The following is a 17328-nucleotide window of genomic DNA, read 5'->3' on the forward strand; positions in this document are numbered from 1 at the left end:
TCGCGCCGTGTTAATCTCACATGTTACGGAGGGTGGCGCCGACGCTCTCCCGGGACGCACACACGCGTCGACCGAAGTATATATGTTATTTTATCCGGGGTCGGGGTGAGTTAATCCGCGGTGGCCGTCGCCGGTTGGGACATTGTTCGACCGCGACCGCCGCTTCCCGTGAGTGAGCCGTTTCCCAGCCCGAGCGCCGCTGGTAGCAACACCCGCTACGGAAGCGCAGACTCAGAGCGGCGCTGCAGCGCGGCGTGCGCATGCGCAGTGCGGACACCCGGATGGAGACCTCGGGCACGGCGCTGGGGGCGTCGACGGGGGGTCCGGGGGGCGGAGGTCTGCTCATTTTTCGGCTCTTTCGTTCTTTATTATTATTATTTTTTTAACGTTTTATAATTTCTTTATTTTTTTTTTAATTTTTATTTATGTATTTATTTATTTATTGTTGTTATAATAGCATCGCGCCATTTATGGCAGGTGCACAACACGTGCGATGACGTTCGTGTGAAAAGTGTATTTCTTCTATGTATTTAATATTGCGCCTTCCCATCATTGTCGTCGTTGCTGTTCATATTCATAACACATATCACATATCACATATCACACGGGAGGATCCATTCTACTGTGCCCGCGTGGAAAACGCTCTGTATTTCCTCATTCACCGATTTTATTATTATTATTTATTTTTTTATCATTCACTGACTCATCGTTCAATGTCTGAATTATTGGCCCAAATCTGAAACTAAGCATAATATTTATTGATTTTTACGAAATGCTTTTTTATTCATTATTATCTTTACCTCTACTGTGATTATTATTATTATTATTATTATTATTATTATTATTGCTACGATTTGATTACTCTCTATTCATGTAAAGCAGGGGTATCAAACTACCGGCCCCGGGGCCACATGCGGCCCGCGGGACAATTAAACGCGGCCCGCGACACATTTATAATATATTGTTCAATAAAGCCCGGAAATTTATTTCAGCACAATGCTTCATTAACATTTATGTTGCCCTGAATATACCGCCCCGTCAAGACAACCCGACCAGTGGTTCCCAGGTCATTTCGGTTTGAGACCCCCGATGTAACGCATTTTGAGTTTTACTACGATTAGAATTAGAATTAAATTTAGAATTGTAAATATAATTCGAATTATAATTGTTATTGTGTCTGACGTAAAACCGGGCACACAAAAATTTTTAATTGAAACCTGCGATTCTTCCCACCTGCTCGATCAGAGCGTAGATACACAGGAGCGTGCCGGTGTTCCACCTCAGCGCCGTAGTTTTCGGGTCCGAATCGACGCCTCCGCGCCAGCGCTTTATCCGCTTTCTACCCATGCGCATGGCCACCCTGTCCACTAGATGGCGCGGTCCACCAATATCTTCCTCCGGTCAATCCACTCGCCAACAGAGCGCTGAGCGTGACCCCGGGGGGAGCGCGCCCGCTGCTGGATTCAGAACTACGGACAGCTCCCTGTGAATGGGCGCCCGACAGGAAACGTCTCTACGGTTATAAAAGGCAGATTTCGATACTTTGAGAGCGTTATAAGATTGCAAAATTGATCCAGGAGTGGCCATGATTTGATACAGTCCAAAGGAGTAAACTGCTGGGTTTCCAAACTAGAGGTTCGTGAAGGACTTATTTCCATGTATATACTACGTAAAGGCGATTGACCCTTGAACTATAACACAAGCCCTTTAAAAATCAAAATGGCAAAACTGTGAATCCAAAAGCTCCACTTTATGATACAAAAAGACCCCCGTGGCCAGTTGCAGTCACCGGTCAGGCAGACCCGCCCTGACAGGTACGAAGACATCTGAATATTCTATTCTCTCAGGGTTTTACTTTTGTTGTTTATTTATTTATTTATTTGTTTTTTTTTGTTTTTTAAGACAAGCTGTGTTGACGTGTAAAAAAAAAAAATCAATATATTCCAGGTGAATGGGTTAACAGGTAAATGCCCCGAAACTGAAACTTCCAGTCGGGCTCACTGCCGCGCTCCCAGCCGTCCGCAGCGAATAACCGGTTAAATAACACTACGGTGGGTCTTCAGAGATGGGTCAGCGACGACACATCAAGGAGCGGACGAGCGCTGCCCCACGCGTGACGTACTAACCATTAACCTGTCCCCAGTTTCCGCCAACCTGAAATGTCACCCGCGGGAGGAGCTGCCAAAACATAAACGCTCGGCGGAAGGGCCGGAGAAAACAAGGCCGTATCAATAATGCAGAGCGGGGACGCTTCACTCGGAGGGCTCCCTCCGTGGACGCCGAGCCGAGGAGCCCGAGTCCTTGGTGTCGACTGTGAGGAGCGTCGGGGGGGGGGGGGGGGGGCGTTTGACTCCCGGAATCTAGGTCTCCGCTATCTGGGACGTGGACCCATAATTAGTAGTTGTGCGATACTTCTCGGCCGCTCTCCCCGAGGAGACGCGTAAACGGCCCACTCGCGTCTCAATGACAACAGCGACAACAGCGATGTCATTAATGACGATGATATTAGTGACGCACAAATTGTTCATATCAATTCGTGTTTTTGTTCATTGGTTTACTTTGGAGCGGCCTTCCCCCGATCCTCAAACGTTGTGGCGTGTGATAAAAGACGCCGTGGGAGGACCCAAGGTTAACGGAATCTGCTTCTAAATTAACAAATAAATAGATAGATAGATAGATAGATGGATAGATAGATAGATGGATAGATAGATAGATAGATAGATAGATAGATAGATAGATAGATAGATAGATAGATGGATAGATAGATGGATGGATAGATAGATGGATGGATAGATAGATAGATAGATAGATAGATAGATAGATAGATAGATAGATAGATAGATAGATAGATAGATAGATAGATAGATAGATAGATAGATAGATAGATAGAATTAAATAAAAAGTGCCCCACACACCTAACCGGGGCCGGGGAGGACGGGAGCTGTTAGGTGTTTGGTACCCGGTGGCGGGGATGTGGAGCAAGTCCCCAGACACACGGCAAGGACGTCGCAGTGTGAACCTGCCGCCCAGGACGGCGCGGGGCGGACGGATGCGCAGAAGTAGCGCCTGTCCGCCTTGTCGCAAGGGTGTCACTCGCGCGAGCAGCGCGTTTAGACGACTTGTCGCGACGCCGCCGTTACCGAGCCCACCGCGGGCTGTCGCGTAGGCTGCTTTGCCGGCAACTCCTCCGGGGTTAGGTCACGTCTTTTTAGAGCGAAACGTTTCTTTTCTTTTGTTTTTTAGAGCTCATTTCATTGCGATATTGACTGTACTAGATGTAGAAGTAGCAATGTAGAATCCAAATATTACAGGAAGCAATCATTTTAAAGATGACCGTTAGAATAAAATACAATTTGTTTTTATTTATAACGTAGAGTACGTAAGTAACAGTGTAGAATCCAAATATTACAGGAAGCAATCATTTTAAAGATGACCGTTAGAATAAAATACAATTTGTTTTTATTTATAACGTGTAGTATGTGTCTGTTATCCCCCCCCCCAAAAAAAAATGTGTGAGCACATCAAGCATGTTCAGAGAGATTGCTTTAAATTTTGCTTCTAAATGATTACATCAATGCACTAAATAGGTCTTTACATAGGAACACAAATTATGTAAAAAAAAAAAAAAAATATATATATATATATATATATATAAAATATAATTATATATATATATATATATATTTTTTTTTTTACATAATTTGTATATATATTGTATATATATATATATATATATATATATATATATACACCCGCTTGAACGTGTTTGGTTTCGTCTCTGGTGCGCCTCCCTCCTGGGGGGAGGGGGGGGGGGGGTGTCGGCGCTGCGGCGCGCTGCGTTTTTCGCGTTTTCCTCACGAAAGCCCCTGAGATGAATCAGGCGGCGGTGGTGTCTTCCTGTTGGCCGCTCGGAGCCCGTCTGCCGAGCCCATGTGCTGTGAGCGTCTCGCACAGCGAAGTGATTAGCGGATAATGATACGCAGGGGTTGCATAACAGCCGAGTAACACTTGCCGTCGAGACGCAGTTAAAAAGGCGAAACGCCCAACGGCAACAAAAAAAACCCAAATTCAAATAAGAAAGGAGCGGATTGTCGCGACTTATTGTTTGCTTCCTCATTGCATACTCGCCGTTTATTTTTTCCAATGCAATTTTGCGATCGTCTCATTGCTCCCAGTCATTCGTCTTAGTAGGTCATCAGTCAGCGATTCCTGTGAGTGTCACACAGACTTTTCCCAGCAGGCCCCGCTTCACGCTGTTCTGTTTATTAGTCTGCCGACTGTATCCATGGATTATCGGAGAAATGAGCTCAAACATCTCCACGGAGGAGTTAATGAGACAGCCCACTCAGTCCAAATACCGACCAGGAAACTGGCTGTTACTCCCCCCAAACTGCAGAGAAGGGATTATACCTGTTTTAAAGTGGGCGCGCCACTCGGCCGAACAGGCGTCCCGAAACACCCCTCTGCACAGCGGCGGCAGAGCTCTCTGGCTGGGAATCAAAGAGCCAGTTTTGTCGGGCTGTTTAGCCGCCGGCGGTGGTCTTTGTGTGTTTCCCTGCCTCAGAGCCCTTGAGTTCCAGCGGCACCGCGCCGCGTCGGCTCCCCGTCTCCCCCCGGTGCCCGGTTCGCTTTGATCACGTCCCCGTGGAACCCTTCATCAGGCAGGCCTTTGTCGCAGAGCGCCACGCGCTCGACGAGGAGGCCAGCCGCCTCATCAACATTCACGTTGTTCTGCATAAACCGCGGGGACATTGGATATTTAAAATTGTGTATCTGTTTGAAAACTACACTGTTTACTCGTCCAAGTCAGCCTGAGATTTACCTCTACGCTACTGTGAGAGGAACTCTGGTTACAGGGGGTATAAAGGCCTTTGCAGGGATCTCTTCCATCCCTGGGAGCTGCTTTCTTTTGCAGATGCGATCCGCTGGGTGGGGCAAAGGCTCGTTTAGCGGCTAGAAGAGCGGTGGGGATGCGCTGTCAAGCCTCGTTTTGCGATCTGTAGGTCTCTCTTCTTCTGTGATGTGACTTCCGAGGTGGGACGTTTTGAAATGTCAAAGACAACAAATGCTCCCGTTGCCTCCATGTAGATCACTCTGGGCATCTTATTAAACTGCTCCTGGCTGTGAGGAAAGGCACCGGTTGTTTATGTAGAGCCAAATTGTCATTTTCAGTGTAATATACTTTTGAGTTTGGCTGTCTAAAGAACTCCTCTCTTCAATGAATGAATTGTAGGTTAGATGGGTAAACTGTCAGAAATGTACAATGTACCTACTGTTTATACGGTGTGTGTATATATATATATATATATATATATATACTGTATGTACACACCGATCAGCCACAACATTAAAACCACTGACAGGTGAAGTGAATAACATTGTTCATTTCGTTCCAATGGTTCATGTCAAGTGGTGGGATATACGTATGAGGCAGCAAGTAAACCACAGGTCTTGTGTTGCGGGGTGTTCCTGGTATGCAGTGGTTACTACCTACCAAAGGTGGTCCAAGGAAGGACAACCGGTGACTCTGCGACAGGGTCATAGGTGACCACGGGCTCATTGCTGCACGTGGGGAGTGAAGTCTAGCCCGTCTGGTCCGACCCCACAGGAGAAACTACTGCAGCACAAATTGGTGAACTAGTGAATGCTGAACGCAACACACAGTGCATCACAGCTGGCTGCGTATGGGAGCGTGAGCGTCAGGGTGTCCATGTTGACCCCTGTCCACCGCTGAAAGCACCTACAATGGACTGCGTCAGAACTGGACCATGGAGCAATGGAAGAAGGTGGCCTGGTCTGATGAATCACGTTTTCTTCTACATCATGCGGATGGGCGGGGTTGGGGTCCGATCCGATGGAGCATCTGTGGGAGGTGCTGGAACAACAAGCCCGATCCATGGGGGCCCCACCTCACAACTTCCAGGACTTAAAGGATCTGCTGCCAACGTCTTGGTGCCAGATACCACAGGACACCTTCAGAGTCTGGTGTCCATGCCTCCACGGGTCACAGCTGATTTGGCGGCAAGAGGGGGAGCTACACAATACTTTTGGTTATGTTTTGTGTTGTGGCCGATCAAATATATATGTGTGTGTGTGTGTGTGTGTGCGTGTATGTGTGTGTGTGTGTGTGTGCGCGCGTGCGTGCGTGCGTGCGTGCGCGCGTGCGTGCGTGTGTGTGCTCAAGATTACTTAATTTATCTTGGACATAAAGGCAAATATGTAAAGGCGTATATTACGTCTGCAAACGTCTTTTTGTGTCTCAGACTGGATTCTGCTCGTCAAAGACCTCTGTTGGTGCCATTTTCCAAACCAAAACCTTAATTCACCTTATCCCTTTGAGATGGGGAGGAGGGGGGGGGCTACGCACTGGCTACGCTGCGGACGTTCTTCCCCCATAAAAGACACAACGCAAAGGCAGAAAAAATATTTTAATTTACTCCCATCAAACATGTCTCTGAAATCCACTACCACAAATATGTTTCAACTAGCAATGATTTAATTTCATATACTTACTTAAGGCGGAAGCCTATCAAAATAGCTTATTTAGTAATATCAGTAATAGTTACAGAAGCACTACAACACATTAAATAATTGATAGGCTCCCAAAGTCTAAATATTTAGGAAAAATGATTGCCTACATACCCCCAACGCACAATTATAGAATCATAAATAGTCGATGCAACATCTCTGTTCCCTAATGCATCTGGAGATGACATTCACAAAACATTATGGCATGTCATTGTGATCTTATACAATCATCTACAGAATTATGAATTCGGATTGCTGGTTAAAAAAGATAAAAAGTTCCCAGACTATAGAAATGATCTATCTTTACAAAAGAAAAAAAAAAATGAAATCTCCATGACAAAATGGCACGTGGCACTTTAGAAAATGCTTTGCTACAGCACGTTCTGATCGGAGCGAGCCCCCTCAGCGTTACCGCTTGGATCAGGGAACGTTGAACTTCACACATTATGGGATTTTTCCCGTTTTCATATTTTGACCAGATCACCTCGTCAAAATGTGACCTCTTTAAAATCGCCCTGTTACTGTCAGCGACCTCATTTGTACGACTTAATTTTCACCTTCGGTTTTTTCAAAGCATATGATACACAACCCGTAAACTTACCATCTGTTATGTTCTGGATTATCATTAACACTTAACTTAACACTTAATGTTGATCATGTTTCTTAGTTAGTTTTTTTTTTGTTTTTTTTTGTTCGAAAAACATTGGATAAGAAATGTAAATGTTTGGCATTACAAACAAATGTCTTTCACTCTCAAGTTGTGAATTTCTTTTCACGTAACCTATTGATAAAAGTATATTCTATGTACTACCTGTGTTATTTAAATGTATTAAGTTCAAACATATACATACACAGACAGAGTTCAGATTCAATCAAAAGCTTACACAAGTAGAAATAATCTGTTTGAAACAGGCAGGTTCCTTCACTATCGTCGACAACATCTAGAAGAGAAACTTAACATTTTCTGGTGCGCTGAACGCTCACCCTTATCGTGTAAATGGCATCAATCGGGTCAAAGCATGAAAGCGCTCATGTAACATGAATCAGTCGCTTCTCATCCCTCTCCGGCCGACGGGAATAAGTCACGCACAAGACGAACCACAATGGAGGACAGGACGTGCTACGGTTCTCCACCCCCTTACAGGGTGGAGGAGCTCTGCTTATAGTCGCCCAGAATGACAGCGGCGTACGTCACGTTGGGAGGGGTGCACAGAATGGATTCGGACACGGGGGAGTTGGGGTAGAGGCTCGCCGGGGAGCCCGCGCAGTCGCGGAACGGGGAGGGCGGCATCAGTGCCAGAGGATCGTCCATCGCTAATTTGATCTGAGCCACCGCCTCCCCGTCCTCGTCCCCGTCCTCCTCCTCCTCCTCCTCCTCCCCCACCTCCTCCTCCTCCTCCTCCTCGTGAATCTGGGCGTTGTCGTACATGTACCCGCTGAGCAGACCGAAACGCTCGCTCTCCATATCGTCCTCCTCCAGGGGGGAGGCCAGGCCCTCGTCGAAAGGGTCCAGCTGCATGGGCAGGACCTGGTGCTGCTGGATGAGGTGGGCCTGGTGGTACACGGGCATACCGCCGCTCACCAACTCGGGCATGCTGATCCGGTCGCCGCGCTCTGCAATGTCGCTGTTGAATTTTCCCGCCAGGCCGTCTTGCACGTGGGCCATAATGACACGTTGGGGTATGATGCTGTTTTGCTGAAGGAGCTCAGGGGGGTAGCGCTGCACCACCTTCCCCACCTCCCTCACAGGCCCACTAGTGGGGATTTGCCCGTGGGCCATCATGGGGGGAGTGGCAGGGGGGTTGTATCTGACAGTTTCGTTCTCATCCTCCTCTGCCACGTTGTACAGAGTCTTAGTGCTGAGGTCTGAGAACTCCAGGGCAGTGTTATGGTAGGTATTAGTTAAGGGTTTGATGACAGCCATCTGATTGGAACCTGCCTCCTGTCTCTTCACATGCACTGACAGTCTGTGCCACATGTGATCCCCTTTTGGAGGATGTCTTGCACCTGGTTCAGACCATGACACAGACTTTCCATTAGAACTATGAACAAAATAAAGATGGCTGTTATTTCACAGGAACCCAGAAAAGTGGAGACAAACATCAGCATTTCTGGTTCATGTAAAAGATGCATCGCTAGGTTAAATTCATTGTAACGTGAGAATAATGTCTGTCTGCATTAAAATGATGGCTATTAATTCAAAACAAACTTATGTGATATCCTGCATTTGTGATCCAGCACGTGATCCCACGACACACAGGGATGCTTTGCTTTAATTGTCACAGCCGAGCAAAGGTAGAGTACTGACCTACATCCATCCCACCACACAACAGGTGTCTCTACAAGTGTGACTACAGCGAGTCCGCAGACAGTGAATTACAATCAGACTGACGCAGCATCCCTGTGGTGCCTCGGGATCAGGGCTCGCTCACACGCCCAATTAGTGGAAAAGCCTACCTGCCATTCCCCGTGTTCTTCTTCCTCTTGAACATGTTCAGCAGGCTGTTGCTGCGGCAGGCGATCTTGCCGTCGCCGACGTGCATGCGCACCGCGTCAGAGGTAGTGAACGCACTGCGCACGTTGCGCTCCGGCTTGGCGAGGATAATGTACATTTTGGGCGTGAACATGCAGCCCAGGGCCACGGTGACGCTGAGGCTGACCGAGAAGGACGTGGTGATGATCTTGTAGTTGCTGCCGAAGTATATGGGTACGAAGGCCAGCCAGATGATGCAGGTGGTGTACATGGTGAAGGCGATGTACTTGGCCTCGTTGAAGTTGGCTGGCACGTTGCGGGTCTTGAAGGCGTAGTAAGTGCAGCTCATGATGAGCAGGCCGTTGTAGCCCAGCGGCGCCACCATGCCCAGGTTGCTGGTGTTGCAGATCAGAAAGACCTCCCGGATGCTGGGGTAGGACTTGACGGGCTCGGGCGGCTCCATGACGATGAGGGTGACCTCCAAGGTGAGCTGGACGCTGATCAGGATGGAGGCGATGACCACCTGTGCCCAGGCGCTCATGAAGCGCGGCTTCCTGGTGCAGATCTTCTTCTTGCTTCCAGCCAGGATGCGGGCGATGCGGTTGGTCTTGGTGACCAGGGCCGAGTAGCACATGGCCGCAGAGAGTCCGACCAGGAGCCTCTGGAGGTAGCAGGACACCACCGTGGGCCGGGCGATGAGGGTGAAGGGGCAGAGGTAGCCCAGGAAGATGCCCGCTAGGATGATGTAGCAGAGCTCCCGGCTGGACGACTTGACCACGGGCGTGTCGCGGTACAAGACGAAGATGAAGGCGACGAAGGACGTGACCAGGATGCCCAGGCAGGAGAAAACCACCTGGACGATGGACTCGGGGTTGCTCCACTCCAGGTAGCGCACGGGGATGGGCTCGCAGCCTGAGGAGGGAAGAGACGAACATGAAAATAGAAAAATGCTGTATCCTGAAAGCAACTCATGAAACTTTTAACATTTCTGTTCCAGTGTGTTGGCTATATCCCATTCTGGATGGAAGAAGCCACTTGGCCTGGTACGTACAGCGTACAGTGCACCCACAAACACGTGCCTGACCTCCGTTCTACTTGGACTGGTCTTTTTCTTCATAAAAAAATAACTTTCAGTTGCACTAAACCCCATATTCACAACAAAATGTTTCAGTGGGCTTTATAGGCATAGTAGAGTGATTAAACTGATTACAGTGATTACTGATTAGAATCATATTAATGATACATGTTCAAAGAGATGTAAAGATACGATATAAGGACCCAAAGGCGTCCTCATCAGCAATGGTGTCTTTGTTTTAATTGGAACACTTGTAGGGAGAGAAAATATTTTCTCAATGAATTTCGATTCATCTGATAATACCTTTTCGCAGTTGGCTTGTTTGCACTCGCGCTTAGGTCAAAGAGACTGTAGACCTTTCCCAACGCTCGCTACTCTCAGATTCAGGGAATCAGTGAATAATCAGCATTTTTTTCAGCAGCTTTTTCTTTCTGTGTTTTCATTCTTCTACTTATCGGGCGGTTTTGATCAAATGCTTTTTTTAAACGTCTTACGTAAAGCACTTTGAACTCTCCTCGCCCTGCCTTTCATTGCGTCGACAGCACACCTTCCGATGCAAATCACCACGAACGGGCACGGAAGAAAGGTTTTGTAAAACGAGTTCCACACAAAACCAAAGGGATTTCTTTCATTAAAAGCCTAAATGTAATGCAGTGGAACGTAGTGCAGCGACACATTTACATATGAAACATTTGCCGTAATATTCAGGACTAATCAGATACACCCCAGCGTGTGACCTTTGATTCGGGTTTGAAAACACGCAAAGTCTTTAAGTAGGTTTTCAGCTCAACTAAAAATAAACCCTTTTCGAGTCAACAAGGGACAAGCTTGGCTACGGCGGCGAGGCAGAGCGAGGGGAGGCCGGCGCAGCAGGAGAAACTAAATCACTGCATTTTCACGGATCCCAACCCGCAGAGCGCGCTTTGCCCGCGTCTCGAATTCCGGACACTCCGAAACCAGTTCGGCTCTCGGACCTCAGCCAACTCGATCGATTCATCGCGGTTCATCAGCGAGCGCGGTTGAGGTAGGCCTCTCGAGAAAGGGTGTATCGGGGGGGAAAAAAAGCTCCGCTCCAAGGAGAGGAAACGGTGCAGAAGTGGGAATGGATCCTGTTAAGAAGGAGTCTTGCCGCTGAAGAGCGCAGGAGGCCCTTGAAAGTGGGCCAGAGGCGCTGAGTGAAGTAGGGCTGGATAAGTGGTGAAGATGATGAATGGCTCTCAGGTGTCACGGGAAAGCTTTGGAAATAGGACAGAGCAGGGTATTTTTTGTGAAATCGTTCCACGAAAACCCGCAGCAGGACACGCTGTACTGAGAGCAGATCACCAGGGGCGGGGAGGGTGGGGGCTTTGAGGAGGGTAACTTCTTAATGGTGACACCGGTGGACCTCCTATTGTCTCATTACGCGATTCATTAAATGCAGTATCTGAAAGACAAGATACGTCATCAATGGCCACGGTCAACATTCGATAATTTGATACATTTTAATACCTTTTTTCCGTACTTATTTTTGACAAATAAAGGAACGCATGGATCGCTAAAGTCGGATTAAATGTTTGTGGTGAAATTAAGACCTCATGAACTCAAATCTAAGACGATTGAGTGACTTTGAAGGCGTATTATTTTGAGGACGTGCAGACCCCCTCATTCCAATGCAAACGTGGAATCGTGTTGAATTTAGTGCGGTTTCTCCGCAGTCGGCCGAGATGATTGACGTATCGGGGGATCCCATCACAGTTCAAATCCCGGGGTTTCGACGGGGCTCGTTCTGAGCGCAAGCGCCGCACTGTTCCCGGGGGTTTAATTCCCCTGAGGAACACCTTTTAACTGCTCCGCCGGCGGTAGCAAAATGTAAACTGCGACGGCGTGGCGGGCAGGTTGCGACGGGCAGTGGAAGCCTGGGGCCAAAGCGGGCGGTCGTACCTTCCAGCTCCTCGTCGGGCCACCGGCCCAGGTCGCAGGCCTTGCAGGTGAACTCGTCCTGGACGAACTCGTTGTCCTTGCATGCCGTGCAGATCCAGCAGCAGCTCACCTCGCCCTTTCGGATCACCTGAGCGACAGAAAAAAACAGAATTGCAATGACAAATTGCAAATTGCAAGCGGGGTTCCCAAATTACTAATGTGGTACCTTGACGATGGGTGTCTCTTTGAGTTGAAACGTATTGTTTACGACTTACTAATGCTTTTCCTTTACCAAATTTACTGCCTTAAATTTGTCACCTAAGATTTCTCTATTAATAAGTATGCATTTGATTAGCTGAATACCCTCAAATGCCTTGTGTGTACAAATACACTTGACTCTTGAATAAACCACACTCTAAATCGATAATCCAGATATGGCAGATGCATGTCAAATGCAAATACAGTAGAATGCAGTGCCAAGCAAATACACGCTTGTGCACCCGCAGTACACGTGAGTTGTGATCGACAATAGGTTTCAAGGAGGCCTCTATCGTCCGGGAGTGACGGGAACGGCCCGGCGACCCACCTTGATCTCCCCCTTGGAGCAGGGCTCGCTGCAGACCGAGCGGACCATCTCGCTCAGGTTCCTCTGGAGCATGTCATCGTCGATGCTGAGGATGCCCTCGTGCCAGGAGCCCACGTTGATGTAATCGTAGACGCCGGGCTCCATGCGCTGGAGGTTCATGATCTCATACCTTGTGGTTAACAGGAGGCCGGGAGTCAGATGTGTGCATGACGGAGCACGCGGCGCCGAATCCTAATTAGAGTCTTGAAACTCGTGTGCACTGTTTCTGATAAGTTAAAGGACGCCTCCAGACTTTCTCTCCGCTTGTTGCTTTGCTCCTCAGATTTTCTGCAGTTCGGGGTGCAGTTAATTTGCAGTTTGTAAATGAATGTTGTCACCATGGCAACCAGTGTTATACCAGAACAGATTTTTCACCACTAGACTACTAGTGGTGGAAAGCTGACTTATAGGAATCGTTCTGCCTCATTGCTCCTGAGCATCTTATGTTATGTTATGTTATGTTATGTTATGTTATGTTATGTTATGTTTTCTCATCTTATCTTATGTTATGTTATCTTATCTTATCTAATGTAATCTTATCTTATCTTATCTTAGTTGCTCGGGTGCAAAGAGGCAGAACGGGCATGAAGATAGGGTTTTATTTTATTAAGACTGGGCCTGTCAGCCTGGATAAGCATATGTCACTTTTTGCCAAGTACTCTTTGAACAAGGGCTTTGAATTTTGAACTTCTGATGCAAAAATCACTTATTTGTCAAAAAAAAAAGGATTGTGTGGTCTAATGTAATCAATGTATTTTAGCTGGCACAAAATGCCCAAAAGTGCTGGAGGTGTCCTTAACCTAGAATCAACTGTTGTGTGTTTTCTGGAACATATTTACAGAGAGATTGAGTTTCATGATTTGTTTTTAACTATAATGTACATTTAGTTTTTTGGGGGGCATTTTCCTCCACAATAACTATTGCTGTTACTATTGCCTTGGTCGACATTTTGACCTACCTGCCGGGCGAGTCCCCATTCTCGTCGAACCAGATGTCCTCCCCGGAGACACCTGCGAAGGAAGTCTTGAGTAGGAATTCCAGCAGGTGGCTGCCGTCGACAGGGTCCATGGCGTCGCAGAGCCCCACGTGGCCGGGGCAGAGGACGCTGTGCATGTCGTGCAGCCCATGGGCCATGGCATAAATGGCGTTGATGACAAAGCCCATCTTGCTATCTTGAACATAGTTGTCCTCCAGACTTTCATATCCTGCCAATACAATAAACACGCAATCATGATAATGTTCGAGTACATCTCACCCCTCCGCTTTGTACTGCTGGTGCCGCAAGCGTCCCCATTGTGTGTTGTGACTGCAAATGAATAGGCTGTAATTGCAAGTCTATTGTAATGTGTGTAGCAAGATACACTGTTTTACAAAGGAGTGATAGGGTGTTCAGAAGAGGATTGTGCTGATTATTCTCGAGATGAAGAGGCTACCGAGAAAGAAAAATGGCGCCAAGGAAACCTTGTTAAAATGGAACTGGTTTTCATGTCTATAATCATGATTTATGATTTAATTATGACTAAAACACTATGCCTGGCATATTATGTTTGGTCAAGCATGAGAACCACTTAATATAATTTATTCAAACATTACTCTGTTAATTCTTTCCCCAGACAAACATGGTGGGTCATGAGATATCAGTGCTTGTTCGAAGTCACCCTATCAGTTCAGTGTAATGCAAGCCGCAAGCCAAACAAGCGTAAATCTATGGCCATGACTGACTTGCCAGTTGTCAAAATTACCATCGAAATCTGCATCATACATTTAAGGGATTATAGTGCAGCAATGGACACTATGCATGCAGCTTGCTGGGTTGATGAAAACTCTTTTTTCTTACTGTCCTTTGTGCAAAGCCCCCTGAACATTGAATGGCTTCATGAACCAGTTTTCCAAGAGCCAGAGAATTGGCCAATTTTCAAAGCGCTGCGATAATTCCCCAATTGGAGTGATGGCCTTCCAATTGTTGTATACAACTGGTATCAAGCAGTTGTATAGTGTGAATGCTATCTCTCTGTAAAAAGTAACTTGGACCAGTCTATTTTTACCCCAAAATGTGAGGTTAGAAAGTGGGGGGCGGGCGGCGCAGCCGAACAATGATCCAAGTGCACCTAATTCCTTTGCAGCAGGCCATATTGAGCTCTTTTCCACAAACAGGGAGCTTTGTTCTTTTCGACTGAGTGCCAGGATGGCTGGCTGCGACGTCCAGGGGCTGCCATGCTGCATGCACGTCGTCCATTGCGATTGTGTTAATTTCTCTTTCTCTCTCTTTTTTTTTTTCTTAACCGGGCAGCTTGAATTGAGTTGTCCTAATTGAAAAGGCACCTGACTGCGCGCTGATTGCCAATACAGAAAAACACATCACCCTCAGATTCCGTGGGGGAGCAGCAAGCGATGCTGATGCTGGTGGTGCTGACCTACTTTACAGCTCCTTGGGTTTGACCATCTCCTTCCAGACTGAAATACGCTGCTTCAGTCATGATGAAATACACTACGCCGACATGCAAACCACGGCACTGCAGCGCTGCTGGGACAATGTGGGCATCACCCACTGGATAATAACTGAGCCCCCCTCTGTCCGGGCTCAAGGACAGATCTGTGGCACTAACCACGTGGGTTATATACATGGATATATTCGAAGAACACGACAGATTGGCGTTGATTTAAGTGCATCGTTCTAATAGTGGCTCAACTATCCCGCGCCAACATGCAACTTAAGCCAGACCAGCCAGTTGGCATCTCACTCAAATGTTATTGGGCTGTTTTTTTTTTTTTTAATTCACAGTGGGACCCTGGGCTCTCATCAGGAACCAATTGTTCTTCTCTCACAGCCGTGTGTTGAAAAAGAAAAGGAAAAACATCCCAATAGCTTCATATATTAGAGGTCCACTGACATTAACAGCGTGTTTAATATGACAATAAAATATTACACTTTCAACAATATGACGGGGCCACTTACAGGACATCACGACACATGACCACAAATTAATATCAGCAAACCTCTATGTATATTGTCAAAGTGAGTTTTATTATGGGTCCAATTGGATCAGTACACTCACCGTCTTGGAGTTCTTTACCAAAAAATAAATGAAAAATATACACAAAACATAAACACAAACAATAACAAAACAAAACAAAAACATACAAAACACAAAACAACAGAGATGACAGTACAGCAAAACAACTCCATCTGTAGTTATGAGGAGGGGAGATCTACTTTAATGGTTTTAGAATAAAGTGGCTTGTGAAAGCTTGAGGAATTTGCATAACAAGGAAAAGAAGCTCTGCTCGTGAAGATAGTGCGCACAAAATGCAAAACAAATAAGATTAAAACAACCGCTGAAAGGGTGGTGGGATGACGAAAAAAACAAACAAAAACATAACTCCCTTTGGAGAAACCTTGAGTGGTTACCGGTTAAAATGCCCCTGGGTTTGAATGGTTTGAAATGGCGTCTTGTCTGCCGTTACATGCAGCGTTTTATATTTACGTTCATCAATGCAGTTGTTTCAGACAATTTGTTTCAGTTGAATAAGAAAGTTAATTAAGAAATCGGAAACCTCATGGCCTCAGAAGTCTGAAACGTAAATATATGGTGTATTTTTAAAGAGGAATGTGTAACAGAAAGCAGTAAGAATAAAAAATAAAAATAAAAATAAAAATTAAAATTAAAATAAAAAAATAAATAAATAAATAAATAAATAAATAAATAAATAAATAAATAAATAAATAAATAAATAAATAAATAAGATAGATAGATAGATAGATAGATAGATAGATAGATAGATAGATAGATAGATAGATAGATAGATAGATAGATAGATAGATAAATAAACAAACAAACAATAATAAAAAGGAAGTTTGGAAACATGCTGGATGAGCATCGTTTCGGGGCACCAACCAAGTTAAGATAATGCGTTTGCTTTCATCCCTTGCAAGTGCCGAAGTAAAAGGAATTAAAATTTACCTAGATCATCCTCTGTTGAGCAGAACATCCAGAAATATAAACAGTATGAAAAAAAGAAATGCATTATTGTCTTGATTTAATGAGAATTCCTTATCATTAATCCAGAGACTTTTTTTTTCCAATGTTTAGGAGCTTTTCTTATTTTCATCTGGGCAAAAGCCGCCGGAAACACTGAAGTAATTTCCTGACAAACTGCTTGACATACCTGAGCAGTTCTTTGCATAATTCAGGTTCTCCAGCGCGTGCCCGGCCAGGCGACACTGGAAGCGGTACTGCCAGAACTCGGGGAACCAGGGGTTGCGGGTGTTGGTGCTGAGCCGCAGCTTGAGGAAGTAGTCGTCGAAGGAGGTGACCTCCTCAGACTGCAGCTTGACGGTGATGCCGCCCACCGCCTCGTGCTCGTATCCCTCCACCACTTCGTCTCTGTCTGCCCAGCCGTCGCTGCGGAGCGAAGAACTCAGCGGTGACCAACATGAGCATTATACCAGCATGAGCATTGTACTGACATGAGCATTATACTGACATGAGCATTATACCAGCAAGAGACCAATATGAGCATTATACCATCATGAGCATTATACCAGCAAGAGACCAATATGAGCATTATACCATCATGAGCATTATACCAGCAAGAGACCAATATGAGCATTATACCATCATGAGCATTATACCAGCAAGAGACCAATATGAGCATTATACCAGCAAGAGACCAATATGAGCATTATACCATCATGAGCGTTATACCAGCAAGAGACCAATATGAGCA

The 17328-nt window shown here is 46.2% G+C and overlaps 1 protein-coding gene across 1 annotated transcript in view; it reads right to left on the reverse strand.

Annotated features, from left to right (window-relative positions):
* Nucleotides 1-7666: 7666 nt before the first annotated feature.
* The window catches only part of grm1b (glutamate receptor, metabotropic 1b), a gene marked incomplete at both ends in the record, with an annotated part of 18315 nt that continues 8653 nt past the window's right edge, over nucleotides 7667-17328 (reverse strand). The window contains 6 exons of the mRNA XM_080011878.1: nucleotides 7667-8570; nucleotides 8986-9913; nucleotides 11997-12123; nucleotides 12562-12730; nucleotides 13559-13805; nucleotides 16768-17003. Coding sequence (XP_079868004.1) covers nucleotides 7667-8570; nucleotides 8986-9913; nucleotides 11997-12123; nucleotides 12562-12730; nucleotides 13559-13805; nucleotides 16768-17003 — 2611 coding nt within the window. The remainder of the gene's footprint in view (nucleotides 8571-8985; nucleotides 9914-11996; nucleotides 12124-12561; nucleotides 12731-13558; nucleotides 13806-16767; nucleotides 17004-17328) is intronic.

Source organism: Zeus faber, assembly GCF_960531495.2.
Source record: "Zeus faber genome assembly, chromosome: 13".
Taxonomy (NCBI): Eukaryota; Metazoa; Chordata; class Actinopteri; order Zeiformes; family Zeidae; genus Zeus; species Zeus faber.